Source organism: Tympanuchus pallidicinctus, unplaced genomic scaffold (assembly GCF_026119805.1).
Source record: "Tympanuchus pallidicinctus isolate F22 unplaced genomic scaffold, pur_lepc_1.0 scaffold3, whole genome shotgun sequence".
In the NCBI taxonomy this organism is placed as follows: domain Eukaryota; kingdom Metazoa; phylum Chordata; class Aves; order Galliformes; family Phasianidae; genus Tympanuchus; species Tympanuchus pallidicinctus.
The window spans coordinates 24,020,177-24,043,972 of record NW_026294747.1 but is presented as its reverse complement, the minus strand read 5'-3'; the positions used below and the strand labels follow the sequence as shown (position 1 = coordinate 24,043,972).

General features: G+C 40.0%; 1 protein-coding gene across 1 annotated transcript in view; it reads left to right on the top strand.

The window, feature by feature from the left end:
- The first annotated feature begins 6,824 nt into the window (after window positions 1–6,824).
- Window positions 6,825–23,796, top strand: part of LTK (leukocyte receptor tyrosine kinase) — a 51,869-nt gene continuing 34,897 nt past the window's right edge. Inside the window, exons 1-7 of the mRNA XM_052692517.1 lie at window positions 6,825–6,930; window positions 9,682–9,837; window positions 10,490–10,712; window positions 16,213–16,352; window positions 20,800–20,937; window positions 21,757–21,909; window positions 23,214–23,314. Coding sequence (XP_052548477.1) covers window positions 6,900–6,930; window positions 9,682–9,837; window positions 10,490–10,712; window positions 16,213–16,352; window positions 20,800–20,937; window positions 21,757–21,909; window positions 23,214–23,314 — 942 coding nt within the window. The 5' untranslated portion in view covers window positions 6,825–6,899. The remainder of the gene's footprint in view (window positions 6,931–9,681; window positions 9,838–10,489; window positions 10,713–16,212; window positions 16,353–20,799; window positions 20,938–21,756; window positions 21,910–23,213; window positions 23,315–23,796) is intronic.

Below are 23,796 nucleotides of genomic sequence, written 5' to 3'. Positions count from 1 at the left end.
ACTGAAAATGTTTGAGTGGCCAAGCTATAAATTAGATCAGTGACGTTTTCTAGGCTAGTCTTTCAGCGTTTTTCAATGAGAAAGTTTTCTTTATGAATTAATATACAGTAGTTTTAAAGCTGGAATGAAAGAAAAAAAAGCATTTTAAAGGTTTGAAAAGAAAATGAAATGTTTAAAAGGATAATCAATATTTTTTACTTTCTGAGTCATTGAACACTTAGGATGTGGTGGATGCCCCATCCCTGGAGACTTTTAAGGCAAGGCTGGATCAGGCCCTGGGCAACCTGATCTAGCTGTGGATGTTCCTGTTCATTTCAGGGGAGATGGACTAGACGGCCTTTAAAGGTCCCTTCCAACTCAAAGGATTCTATGATTTTTTTTTCCTTACTGTTTTGGATAGTTTTTCTAAACTAAGAAGCTCTCTATTCCCTGTGAGAAAAACATATGCCTCTCTTAATTTGTTTTAAATGTCTTTTTTTCCCATTAATGTATATAGAGAAGCAAGAGGAGAAAATGAGCCATCGCCCCAGGAATGGTCAATTTTCAAATGTAAGGCTATAGCTTAGACTGATTTAATTCTACCAAGAACAACAGAAGCTTAAGGTCATACCGACATCTCTTACTCACAACTGCTGGTACTATCTGTTAACCCTCAGTATCATGTCTATTCGCAAGCAGAAATGGAATGGATGCCTTTTCTGATAGCAATAATCCAGCTCTAAAGAGAGAAGAGAAAATAAGTAATAGAAATGGTAAAGCTAAATGGAGCTGCTCTATACAGTTATCACAAAGGTCCTTGAAAAACTTTTGGGTGCTTTAGGTGGTGTATATATATATCCTTCCTGGAAGCTTTAATAGAGGTGAAACTCAGTGCAAAACCTTACCCTTATTATCCATGAGTAATAAGGAGCTACTATTATAAAAATAGACATATGCGTAATGAACAGCTGTGCTATAAAAAGAGCACTTTCTAAGTTAATGTGACAATATATGCAGGCATGAGTATGCACATATATACACTACTACACAATTAGTAGATTAGAAGGACTCAGTGGATGGCATATTTTTGGATTTCAGGAAACATTTTTGGCATGCTATTTCTCAACTGTAATTAAAATAGTCATTCAGATCTATTTCAGTAGATGTACATGTACACTGAAAATGGCATAAATCTCAACTAGCAAGTCACTATCCAAGGGCAACATGCCAAGTAAGGGCAGTAGTATCAAGAGGAGGACCCAAGACATCTATCTTGAGTGCATCTAACTGGTAGATCTTACAAGAAAAATATAGGTGACGTGGGCAAAACTTTTCCTGTGTGAGCTCTGTCTGGTAACTGTCATGCAATGGTGGCAACCTGTAGTGTACTACTATGTGCTTGAGCTTAAATGATTCTTTTTTAATTATTGTAATGTTTATTTGTTTATTTATTTGTTTATTTATTTTTAAGTGCAGCTTTAGAGGTTTTATTAGAAACAAAATTCTGGGGTTTGAAAGGATGAGTGCATGCTCTGCAGAGCACTGGAGAGAACATGATTCAGAATACATCACCATTCAGGAAAGGAACTGGCCACTGAGTGACTGAATAGAGTAAGTGAGGAGATGAGAGACAAAGCAACATTTTGTGTAACGAGGGGCAGGCAGGAAGCAGGCATACTGTGAACAGCAGGAAGGAGCACTACGGGAATTTTGTACTTTGTAAATGCCTGTCGGTCTGTATGTCGTGGAAACTGAAGATGATCTTTGATATTCCAAGTGAGCATTATAGCAGGGAGTTGCTCAGTTTCCAGTTATAAAAAGCTCTTCAGATTGATCCACCTTCCACCCCTCAGGAAAGATTCTTGTCAGCATTGTGCAGGAGAGTGAGGAGGTGGTGTTCTGTCATGTGAGGATAGGATACCGGATGGGATTACAATAACTGAGCAGGTTTTCTGAAGTAAATAAGCATAGAGTTACCAGGGATAGTCCATACCAGCATAAATAGCTCATTTTATTTCCACTGAATGTAAATAATTTTAGAAATCTTGTAATGGTTACAAAGAAGAAGGGTATTCAACATACAATCTTATATGCTGTTCATGTTCTGCGTGTGAAATGATGCGGAAAGTAAATAAAACTAAATAAATACTGTGAATATTCTGCTAGTCAGATATGTTGTATAAGACTTACAGACACAGGTTTCACAAATCCATATTCTTCGAGGAAAAGAAGCTGTATGGTGTGACTGGCCTCTAGCTTTTTAAAGGGGAAGCAAAGTTTTAGATCTGATATGCAGACTAGTATGATTGATATTAAATTAGCAGTAAAAGTGTAGATATTGATGGAAAGGTGAAGAATAAAAAGAATTTGTTTAGAAGAGAGTCAAGATGTTGAGAATAAAATTAATGAAGGCTCGAAGGACTGAAACAGGGGTTCTTTATTTGCCCACTTGCCATTGTGATGAAGCTGGCTAATAAACAAGTGGAGCTGAAGCAAAATTATTCATTTCTAAACCGAAGTGCTGAAAAGATGAAATTCCTCTGAGTAGAAGGGAGAATTCCTGTGGCTAAAATCGAAAGACAGAAATAGGTTGGAAATAACAGTACATTGCAAAAATGGTGTTTCCTCTTTTCACAGCCATTGTACCAGATGATCTTGAAGTCCAAAAGATAAATTAATACTTAAAATAAATATTTATGTGCTTGCTGATGACTGCTGTAGACTTCCAAATCCAATTTGAGACTTGTATGAAATGCTAACTAACCTGTCGTGTGTGAGAGAAAGAAGTTCTTAATGTGTGGGGGTGAAGTCTTCAAACTGGAGATCTTAGTTCTCCAACATGAAATTTCTTGGTGGCTACTGAGTAGATTGCTTTATCTGTATGGGAAACACTGTATCACATATTAGCATGTTGTGTTAGATCTATTTTCTGTAAACAGAGAGCTGAATTAAGAACTAAGCTCAGAAATAAAGCCAGGTATTACCCTAGTGAAAGTGATTGAAGCTTGAAACTTTTCTTTGCAAACAGAATAATATCTGGAGCAGTCTGATATGTACCTGGACATATTTATTCAAATAAATGAACTTTACTGCCTAAATAATTTCTAAGCTGCTGTATCTGGATACTTCCAGAAGATGCAAATCTTCTGAAGTTTAAAACAAAGTCACAGTAACTCGATTGAATGAGAGGTTGTAGAGAGAAAAATATGGATAGTAATTGAGTTATATGTGTAAATGGCTAGAAAGCTGCAAACCTGTGGTTGAAAGGGGAGGATCTTCTGATACATAAATAATAATAAGGAAAAAAGTGGTTTTGCTTGTATTAAAAAGAAGTTGGGAAGAAGAAGGCTTAATGATCGAAGGAACTAGCAATAGAGTTAGGAAGTTCAAAAAGGCTTTCAAGTGCACTATTAGCAAAACCATCTTAGCAATGGTATTAATTAGTCATAGACGTGGTGTAGGATTATCAGCTACAGAGGCAAAATGGGTTTGGTAAGCATGTCTTATCTAGGAAAGAAAAAAACAAAAAATTGATGCTTAATCATCACAGATGTGTAATTATCACATACTAGTGATGAAAGAGGTTCCGTAACAAATATAGATTTGTGGAAAGGCAGTTGTTAAAGTGCTCAGTTTGTAAAACAACTGGTCAAGACAGCTTGCGTTCAAGAATTTTGAGAAAATTGGCTGCAGATTTTTAAAAGACAGAAGTGTTGAGATGCTGAAGAAATTCCAGAGAATTGGAAGAAAGTTTATGTTGCATTAGTATTTAAAAAAGGATAAGTGGAATGTGCTGGGTTTAGTTGTATGTACTGATAAACTCTACTCGTGTGAAGTATGTGACTGCATAGTGTAAAGACTGCTGCCTTGACATCAGTCTGAGTAAAAATATCAGGACACTTGATATGAGACAACTAGAAAAAAGTCTATAATTGCTTGTCTATCAAAACATCTTATTTAAAAAGGTGTTTTGTTGTAACATCATTTTTAAATGAATTCTCAAGTTTGAGAGAAGTCATGGTGTGAATGTAGGGCGTTCTACTCTCAGTCACATACTTACATTGATAACACTTGATACTGAAAACTGTATTGATAATCTGCTGATAGCATAAAGACTAATATGAAGCAATAAGTCAGAGTGCAACTTGCCAGAGTAAAACCGTGTATCTGAAAGGCAAAGAATGAAGATGGAAAGGGTGGAAATGCCTTTTTTGAAATGAAATATGCCAGGGAGAGATTTGATGTCACAGTGGAAAATCAGCTAAGAAGAATTTTTTTGACCAAAATGACTGATGAGATTGTATCACAGATAAACAAGGAGATCTCAGGAGAGAGCTGAATGGCCATTCTGTATCACATGAGATTAGTGTGCGCTGACGTTTGCCTTTGAGCAACAATCTTGGGAAATTGAGAGGGCTGTAAGAAGATCCCAAGATATTGCTTCTTATAATCAGCTTTGGTGAAACAGCATTTTGTCGTCTTGCTTCTCTTTTTGATCACTACTGCAGTGTATCTGAGCAGAATACAGAGAGCAATGAGGTAAGCAAGGCACATGGATCAACTAATGAGCAAAGAATAAAGAGTTTAACAGCAGGCAGCAGGAGATCACAGTGACATTTTCAAGGTGAAAGGTTAACAGCTTAAAGTTGTAAATACTCATGAAGGAGGGAGAATATTTATTGAACGGAAGATGGAAGGTTTAGGAATAATTGAAAAAATACAAGGATAGATAGTAGACACAGAGTCTTCTCATTGTCTAGTCTGACTTCCCTGACAGTCAGATCTATTAGTCTGTACATTAACTCATTTCCTAAGAGAAGTAGTGAGAAATATTGAGTTGCTATTTTGATATTGCAGGGAGAAAACGCTACAAAATGCTCTAAATGAAGTTCCTATTTTGGCAGAAAGATGGCCTGAACTGGAGTTGGCTTCCCATCATGAGTTCCAGAAGAGTTTTCTGTAGTTTTCTTTTCTTCTGCAAAGTAGCATCAGGATTCAGGAAAAATTTCAGCCCTGCAGGTGCCTGAATGCATTTTCTGTAAGATACTGAAAGAAATGGAATTACTTTCTGAGTGCTGGAGGCTTCTGGTTTTCTGGTGTTCTATTAGAGAAAAAGCAATGGATTTGTGCTACGCTGTTAAGAGATCCCGTATTTTTTGCGGTGACAATTGAGTACTGTTATATTTACTGTTTCTCTCTGATCATTTTATGCTCCTTAATGGCAGGCTTAACCTATTTCCTATAACAGATTTCCTCTTCATCTTTGATTTCCTATCACTTAAATCATTGCCTTTTGCTGACGAAGACAGAGAAATCAGCTCGTTATACAAAATGGTCCTTATTATTTGTTTAATGTTGACATTCATGTCATATAAGATTGCAGACAAGCATGATGAGAGGATACGCTTGGAAGCACCTCTGGAACTCTTAGTTTCACAGAAAAGTGAAGTAAAGTTTCTGTTAGTGACTTTATCTGATAGATCTTCAGTACAGAGAGGCTGAATGAGCATGCAAGTAATTGAAATGTAAATAGACTGGAATATTACAAAACTACTTTCCAGATCTTATGCATGTGTTCATCACTGAGCTCTCTTCTGCTTCTTAGAAGCCAGAAATCTTTTGTTATGAGAAAATAAATGGGTGAATGCATATTTCTGTGAGCAGCTTCCTCGTGAAAGGAGTGGAGGGGCAGGCACTGATTCCTGCTCTCTGGTAATAGCAATAGGACCTGGGAGAACGGCGTGGAGCTGCATCAGGGAGAGTTGGTTGGGGGACTGGAAAAGATTTTTCCCCAGAGGATGGGGGAGGTAGGCGTAGGCTACCCCTAGGGCAATGATTGTTACACCAAGCTGCTGGAGTTCAAGGAGTGTTTGGACAACACTCTTGGACATAAAGTTTGAATTTGGTAGATCCTGTGTGGAGTCAGAAGTCAGACTGTAGATGGTCTTTGTGGGTCCCTTCCAACTTAAGATATTCTGTCCTTCTACCGATTTGCTGCAGCTTGATGGCTGCTCTAACTGTCCTTTCCTCAGCAGCACGTGAAGAGCTGTCTTTATGCTATAACAAAAGATGTAATTCTCATAATATGAAACGTTTTGTAGTGTTTTACTCCTTGTGGGATGCATGTTCACGCGTTTCATATTTTCTGAGATTTTGATCTTTTTTTTCCAACTCAACCAAACTTTATAACAGAACTCTAAGATTTGATATGAATAAAAATGCACAAATGCATATATATTGATGTCATAACATGATCAAATACTGTAATTATCAAGGAAGGGTTTTTTTATTTATATGACAAAGGGATTTGTGAGATAGAGTAATGGAAGTAGATTAATAAGAACTGTATTGATGAAGCTACATATTAACAGATATCAGCTACAAGGAAATAACCTGATTCCTTTGCAAGTCCCAGCCTTTGTACATGGTGGTAGAAATAGATGTTTTCTGGATATGTGACTAATGCAAAGGTTTCATTAATGTTAGTTAATGTGTTTCCAGAATAAAATATATAGTTGCTGGCAGGCAGCCATGGGCCTGCTATTCAGCTGTACAGTGGCTACAACACAGGCAGTACTGGAACACAGTGTCTATTTAGGAGTTTTATACTGATAAAAAGAAGGATAGATAAAGAATTCCAAAGAACATAATAGTAAATAAAATATTTTGTTGTAGAAGTGGCAGACTATTTTGGACAGTGTTACCTCTGTACACTGTGATGAGTGTGGATTGATACAATGAGGCTTTGATAAATCTGTGTTCATGTTTAACAGTCTGAGAGTATAGTTTTGTGTAGAAACATGAAATCCTTCTCCTGTTGTTTTTGTTTTGTTATAGTAGTTGTCTCCTGTTCTGGATCACATGAAGTAAACTCTTCTACACCAAATCCACCTGAGAAGTTCTCCCTGATAAGAAATAGGATGGTGTCATTTCGTCAGCCTTCTGAACCAGGTACCACAAGTCCTCTTCTTTACATTTGCCTTATTTCTACATCAAAATCTAGGTGCAAGTGAAATGCTGGCAGTCACAAGGATCCTTCAGAAAGCAGCACTGAGTTCCTGGCTGGAAATAGCACAGTGATGCTGAAAGACCAGTGTAACCTTAGGGGAATTCTTTACTTCATTATTAAAATAAAATAAAATAAAGATCTTCTATATCATCACAGTGTAATACACCAGATTTGGGCTAAGGAGTTCTTTAAACAAAAGCTATTTAGTAGAGCTATAGCAAACACAGAATGAAGTAGCTTTCTTGACACCAAATGAAGGTTTTTTCCAATTGGAGTTTTCAGTTTTCTAGGAGTTTTTAAAGAACAGTGAGCTGAACAAAAATGCTTGTGAGATAGGTAGGATGTATTTGGTCTTACTGTGTCGCCAGGATAAATGCCACATTTCATAAGCACTCAAGAGAAAGGAACCAGTTGTCATCAGTGATGTGGAAATGTGGAAACTGAAGGGATGACTTTCCATTTAGTGAAATAATCACTTAGGGAGACTTCTTCAGCTCACCTAGTACAATCCACTTGCTCAGGAAGGGTCACTGAAAGCAAGTTGCCTATGACCCCATTGGGCTTTCAATACCTATGAGATGGTGAATGTACAACTTAAATGTGCAGCACATTTCCAGTGCTTTACCACTCTCAGGTATTTTCTTATGTTCTGATTGAATTTCCTGTTGTTTTTTTTTTTACTTTGTGCCAATTGCCTTTTTTTTTCCTGCAGTGGGCAATAGTGAGAATAGTCTGGCTTCCTCTCTGTTCACTCCCATTAGGTGTCTATATACATTGACAAAAAGCTCCCATGAGCCTTCTCTGTGCCGAACGATCCCACTCAGTCAGCCTCTCTTCATAAATGGTCCACTCCCTCAACAATATTTATGGGCCTGTGTTGGACTCATTACAGCAAGTCTGTGTCTTTCTTGATACAGAGGAGGTGGGAGATACAGCCTGTTCCAAACCACAGTGATATGTAACTCCATAATATTCATATTTCTCTAAATTTTGCATGCTCGATGGTGTGTGTAATCATGGTTACAGTTAAATTTAAAAATTAGGCAAACTTGTCTACTTTGTCTTTTGTATTCAAGAAGATGCTTTTTTTCCATGGCAGCTTTCATTATGTTTTTTTGTTTTTTTTTTTTCCCCCCTGAAAGTTAGAGTATCACAAATTCTCTGGAGGCTCTTTTTATTTTCTTCTGTCCCATTTGGGTTGCCTGTACAACAGCCTATCATTGTTATATTCCTGACCTTAATTCTATTCTTAATTCCTACCTTCTTTTCTTCCAAGTAGTAGAGCAACAAAGAGATAAAACTGTGTAATTTGTGAGTACAAGGTATGAATACCCTCTGAATGACAGGATCCCAAATATGAATGTTCACTCTTACAGTTTCTCATATGGCCTGTGGGTCCTCAAGTTATTACTGTAATATTATTATTACTACTGAAAATAAATATTGTGCAAGTTAATATCAGCTTACTGTATCTATTCAGCTCCATTCTGTGTGGGAGAGCTTTGTACAGCTAACATCTCTTCAAGGAGCTTGTATTAGATTGATGAGAGAACAGTGAATTACTTGTCTGGTTTATAATATGCTGATTATGAAAAATTCTGGCCGGGATGATCTAGTGTTCTTAGTGCTTGAATGGACTCTGGAGTTCTTAGGAGGGCATTCTTGTCTATCTTGCTGGAGAAGAGTAGAATGCTGGGGGAAAATAAAGAAAAGAAAAAAATATATATAAAGCTTGCTTTGCTCAGCTATTCTGCTTAAGATCTTAGGGCTTCCTTTTTTCCTCTCTGTTAAAATGCTAAATCCTTACAGTTTCAATATCCTTGCTGTAGTAGGTAGCATTTTGAATGAGAATAATATGTACTTAGGTTGCTCCAAAATAATGCCTCCAGTTTATTTCCATGGAAACTTACAATAGACACAAAGAGCACAGTAACACTATTTGATAGAGCAAATTCTCAGCTACAAAATGCTATTTTTCAAGATATTCAACACCATTAACTATGCACTGTTATCAAAGCTGGCACGCTGCACTTGTAACTATCTGCACCAATGGAGCTGATGTACAGTTACTGCTGCCACTACCGAAGCATATTACCCATTGCCTCCCTGTGCTCATATTCACTGTTTGGCCTCCATAACTTCAGCAAGTATCGATGAATGTCAATGGCTGTGATTTTTTTTCTCTGTGGAGGATTTCAATTACGTACTTTTGCTTCATACGCGTTTCAGTGTCAGACGCCATTTTGTCAGACTGCCCCTCTGCTGCCATCTATATAGCGATAAAAAGTAACAGAACATTGGTGGGAAGGTTCAACCTCTATTGCCATACCACCAACATCCCCATCTGACTTTGTGGGCCGACAGTATGAAATATGAGGCGTTATCTTTGAAACAGCCCTTGTATCTGGGGGTTGACCATCCACTGATATAAATTCACTGTTGATACTGGTGGGAAGATGCTGGTTTACATCTGCCAAGAATTTGCAGTTGTTTTTCTCTCAGGTATGTTCCTTCACCTGCTCTGGAAGAGATTCTTTGTTGTTATTGCATAAGAAGCTTTCTCTTCTCCCTTCTAGTCTTTCATTTCTTGAGAGAGACTCCATACACCATAGATCTGCTCGTTTATGCCCCTACATAGGCCTGCTACTTGAACTGGAGAAAGCCTGAATGAAAACTTTTGCTTCTTATGACAGAAATCTCTTGTATCATCACCTCAAGCTGCTCATGGATGACATCTACAGATAGTTTTGGAAGACCAGACTGGGTATTGTCTTCAGTCAGTGTCCTGGTATCTCAGGAGAGGCAGCAGCTGCTTCTGGAAAACAGCTCCTCCCAAGGAGGTGTTGAAGGTAGGCAATTACAGTTTCCCCATAGTGAATATCTGCTTTCTCCCAGCGCCAGTAATAGTAATAGCCCAGCAGCAATAGGAGTTGACAGACTGAGACCTCAGTCACATATTTTTAAAAATACTGCCATATGCTGGTTCTGGTGTGCGACTGTTGGGTACATTGTCTGTGCCTAAAATAGTCTATCACTGAGAGCCTTATAATCTGTATTATCCTTATATGTACTGCCTGCTTTGTGTATATGTGTACCCTGTATCTAGCCAGCTCATTTATATGCTCCTTTTATTGCTCTGTGTTTTAGCATTAGCTGCTTCTGCTTACTCGTGGATTTTTGTTACAAAACTCAATCCTTTACAAGCCAGGTCTGGCTCCTCATGTCTGCTGGCTGATTTGAGAAATCTTCAGCTTTTGTTTTGTTGGACATATTCACTCTGCTTTGTTTGGTTTCTTCTCTTCTCATTCCTTCTATTGCTTCTAATGTATTTCCCTCCTTCACTTTAATCTCCTTTCTTTTCTATCTGTTATTTATAATTGGTGCATAGTCCTCTGCTTTCTTCTTGAGATCTTTCTTCAAACCCTTCATCTATTTTCATATTATTATAGCTCTTCCATCCACAATGTGTCCTTTTTCTTTTCTTTTTTTTTCTTCTTACAGGAGGCATTTTCCTTCTGAACATGAGTAGGCTGCCAGATAGATGCAAGTTCAGCCTGCACAGCCCAATCCTGCCTGGGAGCGTGGACTCTTGTTTGCTGGAACTAGCTGTATATTCACAGGATGCTGTTCCTCTCCTCCAGAGATTCACAGTTGAAATCAGATATGTGGACACTAACAGAAATATAATAATTTCTCTGAAAGTTGGCCATGAAGAGGATGCTGGGTAAGACAATCAATTTGCAGCTCTTTAGACTTTAAATTGCAAGGTAGGGTGCAGTCCCTCCTGGCCACTGTTTTTTTAACATCTCTCTCCTTGAGATTATTGCCTTTGTTAGAGCAAAAACCGAAAGTAGAACTGTCAAGACTGAGTTGTGCAGCTTCCTGACAGGATGTCTGGAACAGACACAGGTTTTGTTTGCCCCCTTTGCAAAGAACACATCTAATTAGGAGTCATTCCTTCTCCCTCGTATTCAGGAGACGTGAGAGTGGCTGACTCCCTCACTGATTCTAGTGGTATAGAATTTAAAATGCGCTCAGTCCAAAGGCTGTGTTGGTGAAATGACTGATATCTCTAAGTGTTCAAGGGGTCCTGTTGTAGTCAGATTTTGAGAAGGGTTAATCCTGCCTCTTTTGTAATTTCTTCCTTCTGTCTGCTAAGCTCAGGAGCATCCTCTTTTGCTTTATCTGTAGAGTTCAGAGAATGGAAAAGCAAAGGCTAGAGGTGAGAAGAGGTAAAGGAAAAAAAAAACAGAATTGCAGCAACCCTGGATCTTGTCTTGCATTTTGTTCTCTGATCTGTTCCACATTTATTTTTTCATTCCTGCATGAAGCAGAACGCAGCGAGGAGAAGAAATGGGTAAAGGGAATGAATCACAACAGGAAAAGAAGGAGAAAGGTCCACGTGTCATCTGATTTTGCCATTTTCCATGTGCTTTTTCCTTTGCTGCAGTATGTCTTGTAAAAACCTGGGTCAGGCACACAACAAAGTTTTTTTATTTCCATCACCTGACCGACTCCCGTGAAGAACTTAAGCAATAGATCCCAGTGCTTGTTTTCTTTGAATTCTTTGGCACTTCTCAAGCTGCCATGGAGATCTTCAGCCAAGACTTCTGGTCAGCCAAAGACAGCAGAGGTTGACTAAGAAAACTTATTTTACTTCAAATCCATCTCTCACTCCTACTTTTAGCTATTGCTCACTTCCTTCCTGGCTACTCCTTCCTTTTCTTTTTGCCAGTTTCACAAGGAATCTGTAACATTTTCTGGGATAAATTTCTAACCTTCTTTTTCACCTGCTTTAAGTACTTGACAAGCCTCTACTTGCCTAAACAACTGCAGCCACAGTTCCCCAGAATTAACTCATAAAATACCCTTTGAGATACCTACCTGCCCAGGACAGGCTTTGATCACAAACAGTGTAGCATTTCTGAAATGAAACATAGTCATTGTTTAAGAGCTTATTTGAGCACTACAAAAAATTCTACATAAAATTATTGTCTAAATTATTGTCTGAAAGTGATGTTATTTACACTCCTTGGAATGGAATTAGTGTCACTGGAAATTGGTATGAACATTGGTATTACTTAGTGAAACGAAGCACTGGTAAGAACTGAGACTTTAGTTGTAAGAATGTAAAGGTGGAAGGTGATTGCCTCCTATTCTAAGTCTAAATAGAAAGGAGGGGAAGGAAGAAGCACGAAATAGTTAAGAACAATTTTAGGTCAAATATTCTTACTTTACCCTATCTTTTTGGTTCTCTGCACAGTTCCAGAAAAATTTGTATGTTCGAGAGAACAAAATTTATTTCTACAGTGTTTGAGCTGCTTCTTGTTAGGGAGATACTCTGAAATAAGCAGTTTTTCTGCGATTAAGATTTAAACAGTACTGGTTATTAAGAACAGAGAGCATCTTGAAACATTCCCACTTTCCAGAGTGAGCAGAAGTCATATACACTTTCGTGTGTTACCCAATCCCAGCTGCACAATTTGTAGAATAAAAGGAAGATAATGAGGAAATGACCTAGAGATAGATGCCTATGTCTATTACATATTTTAATCTTCAGTTGCTACCAGGAGATCATCTTGAAGTCAGAGTGAAAAATGAGAAATAGAAAGAAGGCTAGATATCATCTTTTCAGATAATTAATCCAGAAAATCCTGCTTCAGTCTTCTCTGTCATCTTTTAATTCCAAAATCAAGCTGTGCTTCATCATGAATTCCAGCAATAGTAAATCACTTCAGTGAACTGTCCTCTTTCTGGTCCTGGAAGTCTTATGCTGATTGTGTTTCCTCCTTCAAGGTCCATCAGCTACACAGTTCTCTAAAGCTCAGAGATATGTCACTCATTAGAAAAAGTCCCGACCACCTCTGTTAGGTTTGATCTGTAGTATTGAAGCTGCCACCCATTTTTTTGCAAATGCACTGTAGCAAAAGAGAAACAGACAGACCTTTTGGCACTAAGTTCCCAGATAAGTAGGACAAGCTCATATTTTTTTACTGTTATTTTATGCCACACCTATAACATATGAGTATTCTGAGCTTCTCGATTAGAGGGAGAGTCGCTGTGGGAGTGAGGTGTTTGAAATTCTACGTATTTACAAAAGATATATAAAATTATGTTTGTTATTATCTCAGTAGAGATCAAACATCAAGTGCCTGCATTTTTGTTTGCAGGCCCAAGCTTTTTTAATCTGGTTCTTGGCTCAAAGCTATCTTCATTTCTCATGGTTATGGTCCTGGTGCTTGTTCAGATCACTGATAATGACTTTATAACTACTTTGCTTACCCTATCTTTTTCCTCATTATCACACAGAGCAAAAAAACTAGTCACACCTGAAAACTCGTGTAAAAAGTCTTACGTGGTTTTGTTTTGAATGATTTCATTTGCTTGTATTTGTTGTTGACCACAATTGTTTCAGTGTTGTTAGCCAAAACTATTTCAATAATGGAACTTGTTTATTTCAGCTCTAAATACTCAAACTTCAATGAGAATAAAAAAGCAGTGCTTGGGGCAGTGATAATCTTTTCCCTTTACATGATAGAGCGTGATCAGTAAGCTGGCCTTATTGTTTTCTGTTTTCTTTCTAAAACAAAATACTGGCCATTGTACTCCTGGTAGTCCAAGAAAGAACGAGTTCAAGGCCACGTGCACAAATGGTCATCAGTTAGCCAATCTCATGAAAGGATTATTGCTTAGTTTTCCCTATCTTTACTGCTTTTTTTTTCCTTTTTTTTTTTTTCCTTTTTTGGAGCAGACCTGCTAAAATGCCCTGCCAGCTTCTGCGACTCCTATAGGAACTTATCATCTTTGAGACTCCTCTTCACCCAGTCTGGGTGTCCTATTGTCAACAGAAGTTCTTTAACTTTAGCTCTTGTATGTAGAGGAATTGTGATATAGCTGATTTGAATGTCTGGAAACACCTAAGGTCATTTGGAATTTATAAATTAGGTGTCCAACTCCATAAGCCTTTGAAAGGGAATAGTCTGGTAAGTGTCCTCAGAAAATGCCTAATACATACTGACAGCAATGAGCACAGCTATTTGAATTAAAAAATAAAGCTACAAAAGGAGAGACTGCACTGCTGTTATGAAAGACTGATTTTGATCACTAACCTAGGAATATGGTTTACTGACTCTCATGCACCAAACTGCACCAAAAATTCTTCTGGGCCAAGAAGGACAGATCTGTAGCTGGTTAGTAAGGGCAGGAGTTGCAGGCCTATGTTCTGTCATCTATTTCTTTTTGCATCCGATGACTAGCTTCATATATGTGGAAAAGAAATGTAAAGCCTCTAATTTGTATGTTCTTTGATAGTACCTTGAGGCAGTTAGCATAACTTTCTGCAGTAACTCCTGTAGTGGCCTCCAGTTCAGAAAAGGTTTCAGCTTTCACGTTAGGGTTTTTTAATTTGTCACTCTTAATGAAGAAATTGTTCTTAATAATAAAATAATCTTTCTTAAAATGCACAGTCTGTTAATTGTGTTGGAGATGGAAAGGCATAGCGAAGATTGGTAAGAAAAGGAAAAGCTTTTGTTTAGCCTAAGCTAGTGAAAATCAAAAATGGAAATTGTAGGTTAGCAGGGCAAATCTAAGCTTCTGTTGCCTTAGGCATCAGATTGCTTGCAACTCCAAACTTTTTACCTGTGTAAATTTCTCAAAATGATGTCAGATTCTGACAGCCCTTCTATACATACAGAGCAGTTTTAACATCTGTACTTAGAAGAAGAATATTACCTCATTAGTTGAGATCTGGCTTGACGTAAAATCAATAGTAAAGATATTGCCAAGCTTGGCTTATCTGAAAGCTTGCTACAATGATCCATCTTCTTAGGAGCTCAACAATGGGCTTTGTTCCTGATTCCATTAAGAAAATTAAGTTGGTTCTGACTATCCTTTGCTCAGATGCTGGGACAAAGCAAGTATTTACCATGTTAGAAATCTTGTTGCTGTTGTATGTTGAGGAGGGGGGTTTGTCTGAGTGGGAATGCCTTGATGATGATGAGACTCTGTACCTCCAAGAATTCTCGGTCATGGAAAGTTGCTTGTCTTTGTGGACTCTGGATGCTTGCAAGCTTTTCCAGTGGTGGTGTATAAATGGACTAAAATTTCAGTGTTAGCATCTTTCAGTGCAGAACTGGAATATTTCATGGGACCTTAGGGCTCTGATTCAAAAGAGCTGCCAGTACACATGAACAGTGGTTTAAGATATTAGTCTTCTCTCAGAGGCCCACTGAGACCTAGTGTTCTAGTGGCAGGGAATACGGTGTGTCTTTCTCAGATGTGATGTTTCAGAAGTTGGTTTATTGACTTAGCCAGTGGTTGTACTTCATTTTGAAATACTAGGCTGTAAACTGCAAGATTCAGAGTGTGCAGCTTGTAAACCACATACAATTAAGGTGCAGAAATGAAGCGAGTCATTGTTTTCAGCTGTGGGCAGTAATCTCTTTAGTTGCTAACATAAACATAACACCAGTTGTGAATCATGGGCTGGCTGCTGTGGATTCCTGTGTTTAGGATTATGGTAACAGTGGTGATGCTTAGGGGCTGTGTTGTAGCTTGGTGGAGGTAGTGGAACTCATTGGTTAGAAGGTCTTGTATGCTTAGTAGGTAAATGCAAAAGATGCAGAGACTGTCCTTATCTCCAGTGGCTTGTTGAACCAGTTAGTTTAAGGCCCACTGATTTTTTTGAGGCCAAGTGGATGCAATGGAATGATGAACAAAGCATCGTCATTTTTGTTTGTTTGTTTGTTTGTTTTTAAAGATTGTTAGGAATATTGTAGGTTTTTTTTATCTACACCTGGGTACCCTGACTCCTGATAGACTGATTTGAGTGAGATACATTGAAAATTCCCATTGAATGTCATTGTCTAGCTTTCAATGCCTAGCAACCATCTTCAAAAGTAGAGTGCATGCCACCGTCCATCTTTCTCTGAACTGCTACAATCACTCTACAGTTGAGATATTTTTGACGTCTTAGAGTTATGCTGTATGTTGTGTGGAGAAATGTAAGTTACAATAGGAGCTGAGAAAAAGATAACTGAATATGAACTTTTTAGGTAGAATGTCATTTGTTTTAAATGAATGTCTGCTATGTTGTACTTTATATTCAATTCCTTCCCCGTGTTAATACCATCGCTTCTATTTGGTGCAGTATAGAATCTGTGCTAGATATTCTGTGGACTCCAGCATGCTTTTTGTGCATCTGATATCTCCTTGTTGTATTCTAGGGTGAAATGGAAATCCATGATGGCTCAGATTGGCCGAATAGAAAGACCGTTTAAAATCACCTTGCTGTATTCAAACTGTGGAGCACAAGAGGCTGGACTACTGGCAGTGGGCTCCTTGCAGCTCACAAACTGCTTCCATGGTACGTTGCAATACAGTCAGCTTTGGAATAATCAAATGCAGTCATAAAAGAAAGCAGCATCCTCACAAAAAATGGTGAGCATGATTAAAGATTTGGTCAGGTAAGACATACATGAAAGCTGAGTGTCCTCTATGATTTTTGGCAGTGCTTACCTGTCAAGGGTCATATTTGAATGTATTTTGTGTGCACATGTGCACACGCTCAGAAGGCAGAGTTGAAGTGCAAAATTGAACTGATTTTGCACAGAATCACAGAATGGCCAGGTTTGGAAGGGACCTCAAGGATCATGAATCTCCAACCCCCCTGCCACATGCAGGGCCACCAACCTCCCCATTTAATACCAGACCAGGCTGCGCAGGGCCCCATCCAACCTGGCCTTGAACACCTCCAGGGACGGGGCATCCACAACCTCTCTGGGCAGCCCATTCCAGCACCTCACCACTCTCTCTGTAAAGAATTTCCCCCTGATATCCAACCTAAATCTCCCCTCCCTCTTCTTAAAACCACTTCCCCTTGTCCTGCAGTTATCAACCCTTTCAAAGAGTTGATTCCCCTCCTATTTGTAGGCTCCCTTTAGGTACTGAAAGGCTGCAATGAGGTCACCCCGTAGGCTTCTTTTCCCCAGGCTGAACAAGCCCAGCTCCCTCAGCCTGTCCTATCAGGGGAGGTGCTCCAGTCCCCTGATCATCTTTGCGGCCCTCCTCTGGACCCTCTCCAACAGCTCCCTGTCTTTCTTGTACTGGAGGCTCCAGACCTGGACGCAGTATTCGAGATGGGGCCACACAAGAGCAGAGTAGAGGAGGACAATCACCTCCCTGTCCCTGCTGGCCACCCCTCTTTTGATGGAGCCCAGGACACCATTTGCCTTCTGAGCTGCAAGGGCACACTGCTGGCTCATGTTAAGTTTTTCATCTGTCAAGACCTCCACGTTCTTCTCTGCTGCTCTCAAGGCTGCTCTCAAGGACCTCTCTCAAGGCTGCTCTCAAGGCTGCTCTCAAGGCTGCTCTCAAGGACCGCTCCTTCCAGTCTGTATGGATGCCTGGGATTCCTCCGGCCCAAATGCAAAACTCTGCACTTTGCCATGTTGAACCTCATCAGGTTCACCCGGGCCCACTTTTCCAGCCTGTCAAGGTCCCTCTGAATGGCATCCCTTCCTTCAACCGCACCACTCAGCTTGGTGTCGTCAGCAAACTTGCTGAGGGTGCACTCAATTCCGTCATCGATGTCACTGACAAAGATGGTAAAGAGCACCGATCCCAAGACAGCCCCTGGGAGACACCGGCACTGTCTCCATTACCAGCCTCCACCTGGACATAGAGCCATTGATGACAACCCTCTGTCTGTGTCCTTTCAACCAGTTTCCTATCCACTGGGTAGTCCACCCATCAAATCCACATCCCTCCAAATTGGAGATAAGGATGTGGTGGGGAACCAGGTCAAAGGCCTTGTTCAAGTCCAGGTATGACATTGGTCGCCTTCCCCTTGTCCACTGATGCCGTCACTCCATCACAGAAGGTCACCAGATTGCTCAAGCATGACCTTCCCCTCGTGAAGCCGTGCTGGCTGTCTTGGCCCACACGCTCATTCCTCATGAGATCAAGCTTGTCATCCAGGATGATCTGTTCCATGATCTTCCCAGGTACAGAGGTGAGACTCACTGGCCTGCAGTTCCCAGGCTCCTCCTTGCTCCCTTTCTTGTAAATGGGAGTGATGTGACCTTTCCTCCAGTCATCCGGGACCCCACCTGACAGCCACGACTTCTCAAATATGATGGAGAGTGGCTCAGCAGCCACCTCAGCCAGCTCCTTCAGAACCCTGGGATGCACGCTATCTGGCCCCATAGACTTGTACACATTCAGTCTCATGAGGCGGTCTCGGACCTGCTTTGTCCTCACAGTGGGGGGAGTTTTACCACCCCGGTCCGCACCTAGAGGTTTAGGGATGCAGGCTTCAGGGACGTGAGAAGTACTGGAATCTTGGCTACCAAGTGAAGACTGAGGCAGAGAACTCATTCAGTACCTCAGCCTTCTCTTCATCCGTGGAAGCCAGTTCTCCTTTACATTTACCAAAGGAGCACACTTGCTGTGGCCTGTCTCTTCTGGCCAATGTACCTGTAGAAAGTCTTCCTACTGTTTTTCACGTACCTCGCCAAGTTCAGTTCTGCCTGCGCCTTGCCTTTCCTGATCCCATGTCTGCAAGTCCGGACAGCATCCCTGTAGTCTCCCCAGGTGACACAGCCTTGTTTTCCGAGCTTGTATGCACCTTTCTTCGCCCTCAGTGTCCTCAGCAGGTCCTTACCGAGCCACGCCAGCTTCCTACCTCGTCTGCCCGCTTTCTTATTCAGAGAGATGGAGAGCTCTTGTGCTCTCAGGAAGGCATCCTTGAAGAGTAGCCAGTTCTCCTCAACATCTTGGTTTTTAAAGACAGCATCCCAGAGGATCTTGGCCAGCAGTCCATTGAACAGCTTAAAGTTCCCTCTCCCAGAGTTCAGGGTCCTGATGCCACTCTTTGCCAGGCCTACATCCCTCGAGATCACAAACTCAACTGGGGTGTGGTCACTGCAGCCCCGACTGCCTCCAATTTGCTTTGCACTGACGCTCATACAAATGTATAAGAAAGTAACAGGGCTCATGCTGGATCCAGCAATAGGGATGGAAAGAAGTGTCAGCCTAGGATATTTTAGCTTTTACTGTTTTTCTTTCTCAAATAGTAACAAAAGGCTACCCAGTGTCACTAAAGCTTTTTCTGTGCTGGGGCTCTATCTTGCAAATTTATGAAGAAAAGCAACTCTGGTCTGCAGTCTGTGGTGTCTATTTACCACTGCCTGGCTCAAAACTTCTGTCCAAAATGAAAATAATTTGAATGTAATTTATGCAAAGTACTGAGTGCTCAGCTCAGAAATGATCGATTTTACCTACCATTTTCAGACCTGTTGCCAAGGTCATGCAAGTGATCCTCAGTACATATGCAGAACCCTGCTAATGTCATTCAGGCTTCTGGGAAGTGTATGAGTCTGCTGGTGCAGGCAGCCTGTAAGTTGGAGACATAATTATCTTCACTTCCTGGTTTTCATCCATTAATATAATGCTATTGCTTCTGTTTTGCAGACACTGTAGAATTAGTTTTGAATAGAAATGTAAGATCTAGAAAGTTTCAAATGTAAGAATACTTCACAGTGCTGTTTCATCATATATCATGAGATTGCTTTAAATCATACTAGAGATTTAATTTTATTGCAGTCAATCTTTAACAGATAATATACTTTTAATGCAATGCTTTTCACAGTCTTGGAATTTTTGAGGGGATGCACACAGCCTGAAGCATTGTGCTAAATCTCCAAAGTGCCCTTAAACAAGCTGTTGCATGTACCCAAAACAACACAGTACCCTGAAGAAATGATGTTTCAGATGTTCTTTCATCCTCCTCCTGGGGTTTTCTTTCTAAGCTCTGCATTTTTTCCAGAGCAGTAACAATTGTAATGGAACATCTGTGCAGAGCTCTGCTAACAGGGAACAGGTCCAGAGGAGACTTTCACACACCTGCAGATCCACAACAAATCTGTGCACACACATATCCACAGGACAGGCTTGGTACACTGAGTCATGATTTCAGAAAATATCACTTAAAAATTGTATGCAGCCTGTTGGTGAGTACTCATGTGACTAGTTCAGTACTCCTGGAGTGTAGCTGGAGAGGCAGGTTGGGGTGCATGAGTGAGCCGGCCTGCTGAGGAAACACCTTTCATCACGGGGTGGATGCCACAAAGATGGCATAACAATATGTCAGCAACACAAGTATTAATTGAGCCTGATTCTCGATTGGCCATAACAATGTGTCCATCAGGCCCAGAGCTAAGTGCACATTGCTGCCTCCAGCAGCAGTGTCGTGCAGCATGCCTCTGCTGGCTGACAGGTGCATGATCACGTGTGCAGGACGGAAGAATCACACAATTACAGGATCACAGAATTGTAGGGGTTGGAAGGGACCTCCAGAGATCATCGAGTCCAGCCCCCCTGCCAAAGCAGGTTCCCTACAGCAGGTCACACAGGTAGGCATCCAGGCAGGTCTTGAACATCTCCAGAGAAGGAGACTCCACAGCCTCCCTGGGCAGCCTGTTCCAGTGAACTTGCCGTATTGAAAAATGTAGGATCCTCAGTAAAAACAAAATAAAAATCTGATTGCCTGAAGATGGCACAAACACAGCAGAAGCTAGTGTGTGCAGGAAAGAGTAAGGAGCAATGAATTTGGTCTGTGTGAGAGCTGAGGCAATCTTGGGAATCTCATGCTGGATAGAAACCTGCATGACAAAGAGCACAGCTAAGTATCATTTATCACCCAGAGGACAATTTCTGAGGTCATGTGTGTGAAGGCTGATGCACATGCAGGAATATATATATACATTCTGCTGATTCATCTCTGAGCTTTTTTTTTTTTTTTTTTTCTTTAGATAAAGAAAACCCAGATCTTTCTATATACAACAAAGGCTCTTCCTTCCCCTGCCTTCACGGAGGCTGTGTTAGCCACTTACAAATCTGTGAATTCATCAGTGATTGCCCTACCAAAGAAGTAGAAGGAGTAAGATGTGGTGAGTATATGGCATGGCATTTCGTGGGAACCTTTATCCTGTTACAATGATCAGTTTAGAATAAAATACAGGTTAAATTGATTCTATTTCTAGATTAATTCATTATTAAGCCTCCTATAATAATTTAGACTGTTTTTATTATTTTATTATCAAGATTTTTCTTGAAAATTCATTCCACATAGGATAAAATTGATTTATTATTATTTTTAATATTGCAATAAGACATTCAGTGACCTGTGTTTCATAGTCACTGCTGCTTCAGAGGAAAGCAAAATCTTATTTACACATTTATGGCTGGTGGACTAGAAACTATCAACAGGATCAATCACAAAGCTCTCCTTCCTAGATGTGCAAGTTCTCATCTTGCATATCCTGACAAAGAAAGACTCTAAACAAGTACATTTAGTACTGAGAAACATTATTTGTTTGGGTGTTTTGTTTTTTTTTTTTTGTCAATTATAGTGACAAAGATCTAGAATAATCTGTTGACTGCCTTTCGCAGAAAGCCTCATGATGTCTATAATTTAATATATAGTAGGGCTTTTACAAATGTGTGGAGTGATTTACCACTCTTGACTGTGGGAGTTGCTGTTTTCAGTGACAGAACTGCAGTGTGACAGCTCCAGTAGCAAAAAAATGTTGACTTTTTTGATGACTATGGAAATAAACAAATGAGACCTGTTGATATTCTGACACTGAAAGACAGTATAAGTGTGATAGTTTCAAGAACTATAGTAAATTTTGACTTTTTCTGCTGTTTGCCTTCTTCCATAATCAGATTTCTTCTATTTTCCTGCATTTTCTTATGGTCCATTGTAGATAGTCTCCCAGAAGGTTCACATTGCTCTTTTGAAGAGGGTTCATGTGGCTGGACACTGAATGAAACTGCAGCATTTCCTTGGTCTATCAGTGGCTTTAATGAAATGATTCACAATGGTTCATTTGTAGGGTCTACCTTGCAAGCTACTGCAGGTAGGGTCTTCATAGTTCTTTCTTAGTCTGCCTTTCTGTGAGTGCTTGTTTTATGTGTGCCTGTACGAGTGTGCCAGCATGCATGTGAATAAGTCTTGAACTTAGGGGTATGGGGTTTTTTTAATTAGTTTAAAATGTTTGGCATTCTTCTTTCCAAAACAAATTTATCATCAGTATTATCTAGAATAACTTTAAAAGTATTTATTTAAATAATTTTAAAGTTTAAAACTAACTTCTGATCACAAAACAAAACTTGATATGAAATCTTTTATGGAAAATTTAACATAGAACTTTAGGAGTCTAGAATGTCTTCACCTTTGAAAAGAATTATATGATGAATTCTTTCCCCTCTGTAGATACCTCTTCCCTCCTTGCTCTTATGAGATAGGCAATTGCAGAATACTTCAGCTGCAGCATCACAAAGTAAAAATTGCCTTACAAAACTAAGCATCTTGTAAAACACAAATTTTTTGGAGACTCTTGTCAGACTCTGCTGGTGGGTTATAAAGAGAATCACATCTAAGTCTGTCCCAAGATGAAGTGATAATAAACATTTTGTTCTGTAGAATACCACAGGAGGGGGAAAAAAAAAAAAAGGAAAAAAGGTCTGATAATTCCCAGAACTGTCTGCTTTTTAAATAAGGAGGGAAGCCAAATTCTGACATGTTCATACTTGAAGTCAGAAGCTGAGTTTTGATTCAGTTCCCTATCAAAGGTAGAGAGTGCTCATGTGAGAGTCCTGTTTGTCTCTTGAGAGCTCATACAAACTCTTACTAGGAACAAAGACTATAAATAAGCTCTACTGGCACCATATTTGTCTTAGCAAGTTGTTGATGCTCATGGTGTAAGTATTAGGGCTGATCAAAGAACTCAGAGTAGACTGCTGTGAACCACTGTATGGAAATGTACTTGAGTGGCTCTGAGGTTTGGGCACTCTATTTGTGTTGCAGAGAAGGGTTTGGGATGGTTGAGGTGGTGGAGTCACCGAGCCTGGGGGTGTTCAAGGAAAGGCTGGATGCTGTGTTGAGGGACATGGTTTAGTGGGAGCTATTGGGAATAGGTGAACGGTTGGACTGGGTGATCTTTTAGGTCTTTTCCAACCTTGGAGATTTTATGATTCTATATTGAGTTTTGTGCTGCTGAAATCTACTAGTGTGTTCACTGTAGTTTGCTAATAAATGTACTCTTAAGCCTTGTTTCTATCATGTCCTCCTACTTACACTGTGCTTCAGAACAATGATGTTAAAGTATTTTGAAAGTATTAAAAAATATATATTTTTTCTAATTAACTTTTCTGTCCACAGGACACTTCCTCTATCTGCGAGCAGATAGCAATCAGACAAATGGCATCGCCAAGGCTTTCAGTACCAGCTTGCCAGCTGGTATTGCTACTGAAGATTACCAGGTATCTCCTTCTGCCTAAGCACCTTTTGGAGCTAATTCTCAGGCTGTGCACTGTTTTTGCAATGTGCCTCTGTGCAGTGTATGATACACAACAAAGCACTTTACTGTACTAGGAGTATACTGCCTAACTAGCTGCTTGTTCAACGCTAGAAAGAAGAGAGGAGGGGCATTCCCAGTAAATAAGAGCAGCAGTGCTGAATTAGCTCTTAAATACAGAAAAACTCCCTAGCTTGGGCGTATAGACCATTCCCCTGAAGTGCCTGAATTGTACTGGGTGGCCTTAGACTGTAGGAGAGAGAGTTGGCCGTCTGAGCCTGTTCAGCCATTCAGTATGCATGCTGCTGAGACTTTCCTCCTAAATTCTGCATGATTTTGGGATGGATTAGGAGCATGAAATCTGTGGGGCGTTAGACCTTCCAGGAATAGATAAAGGCAATAAACTGTTCGTGTTCTTCAGAAACTTCAACAGATGAAGCCAACCTG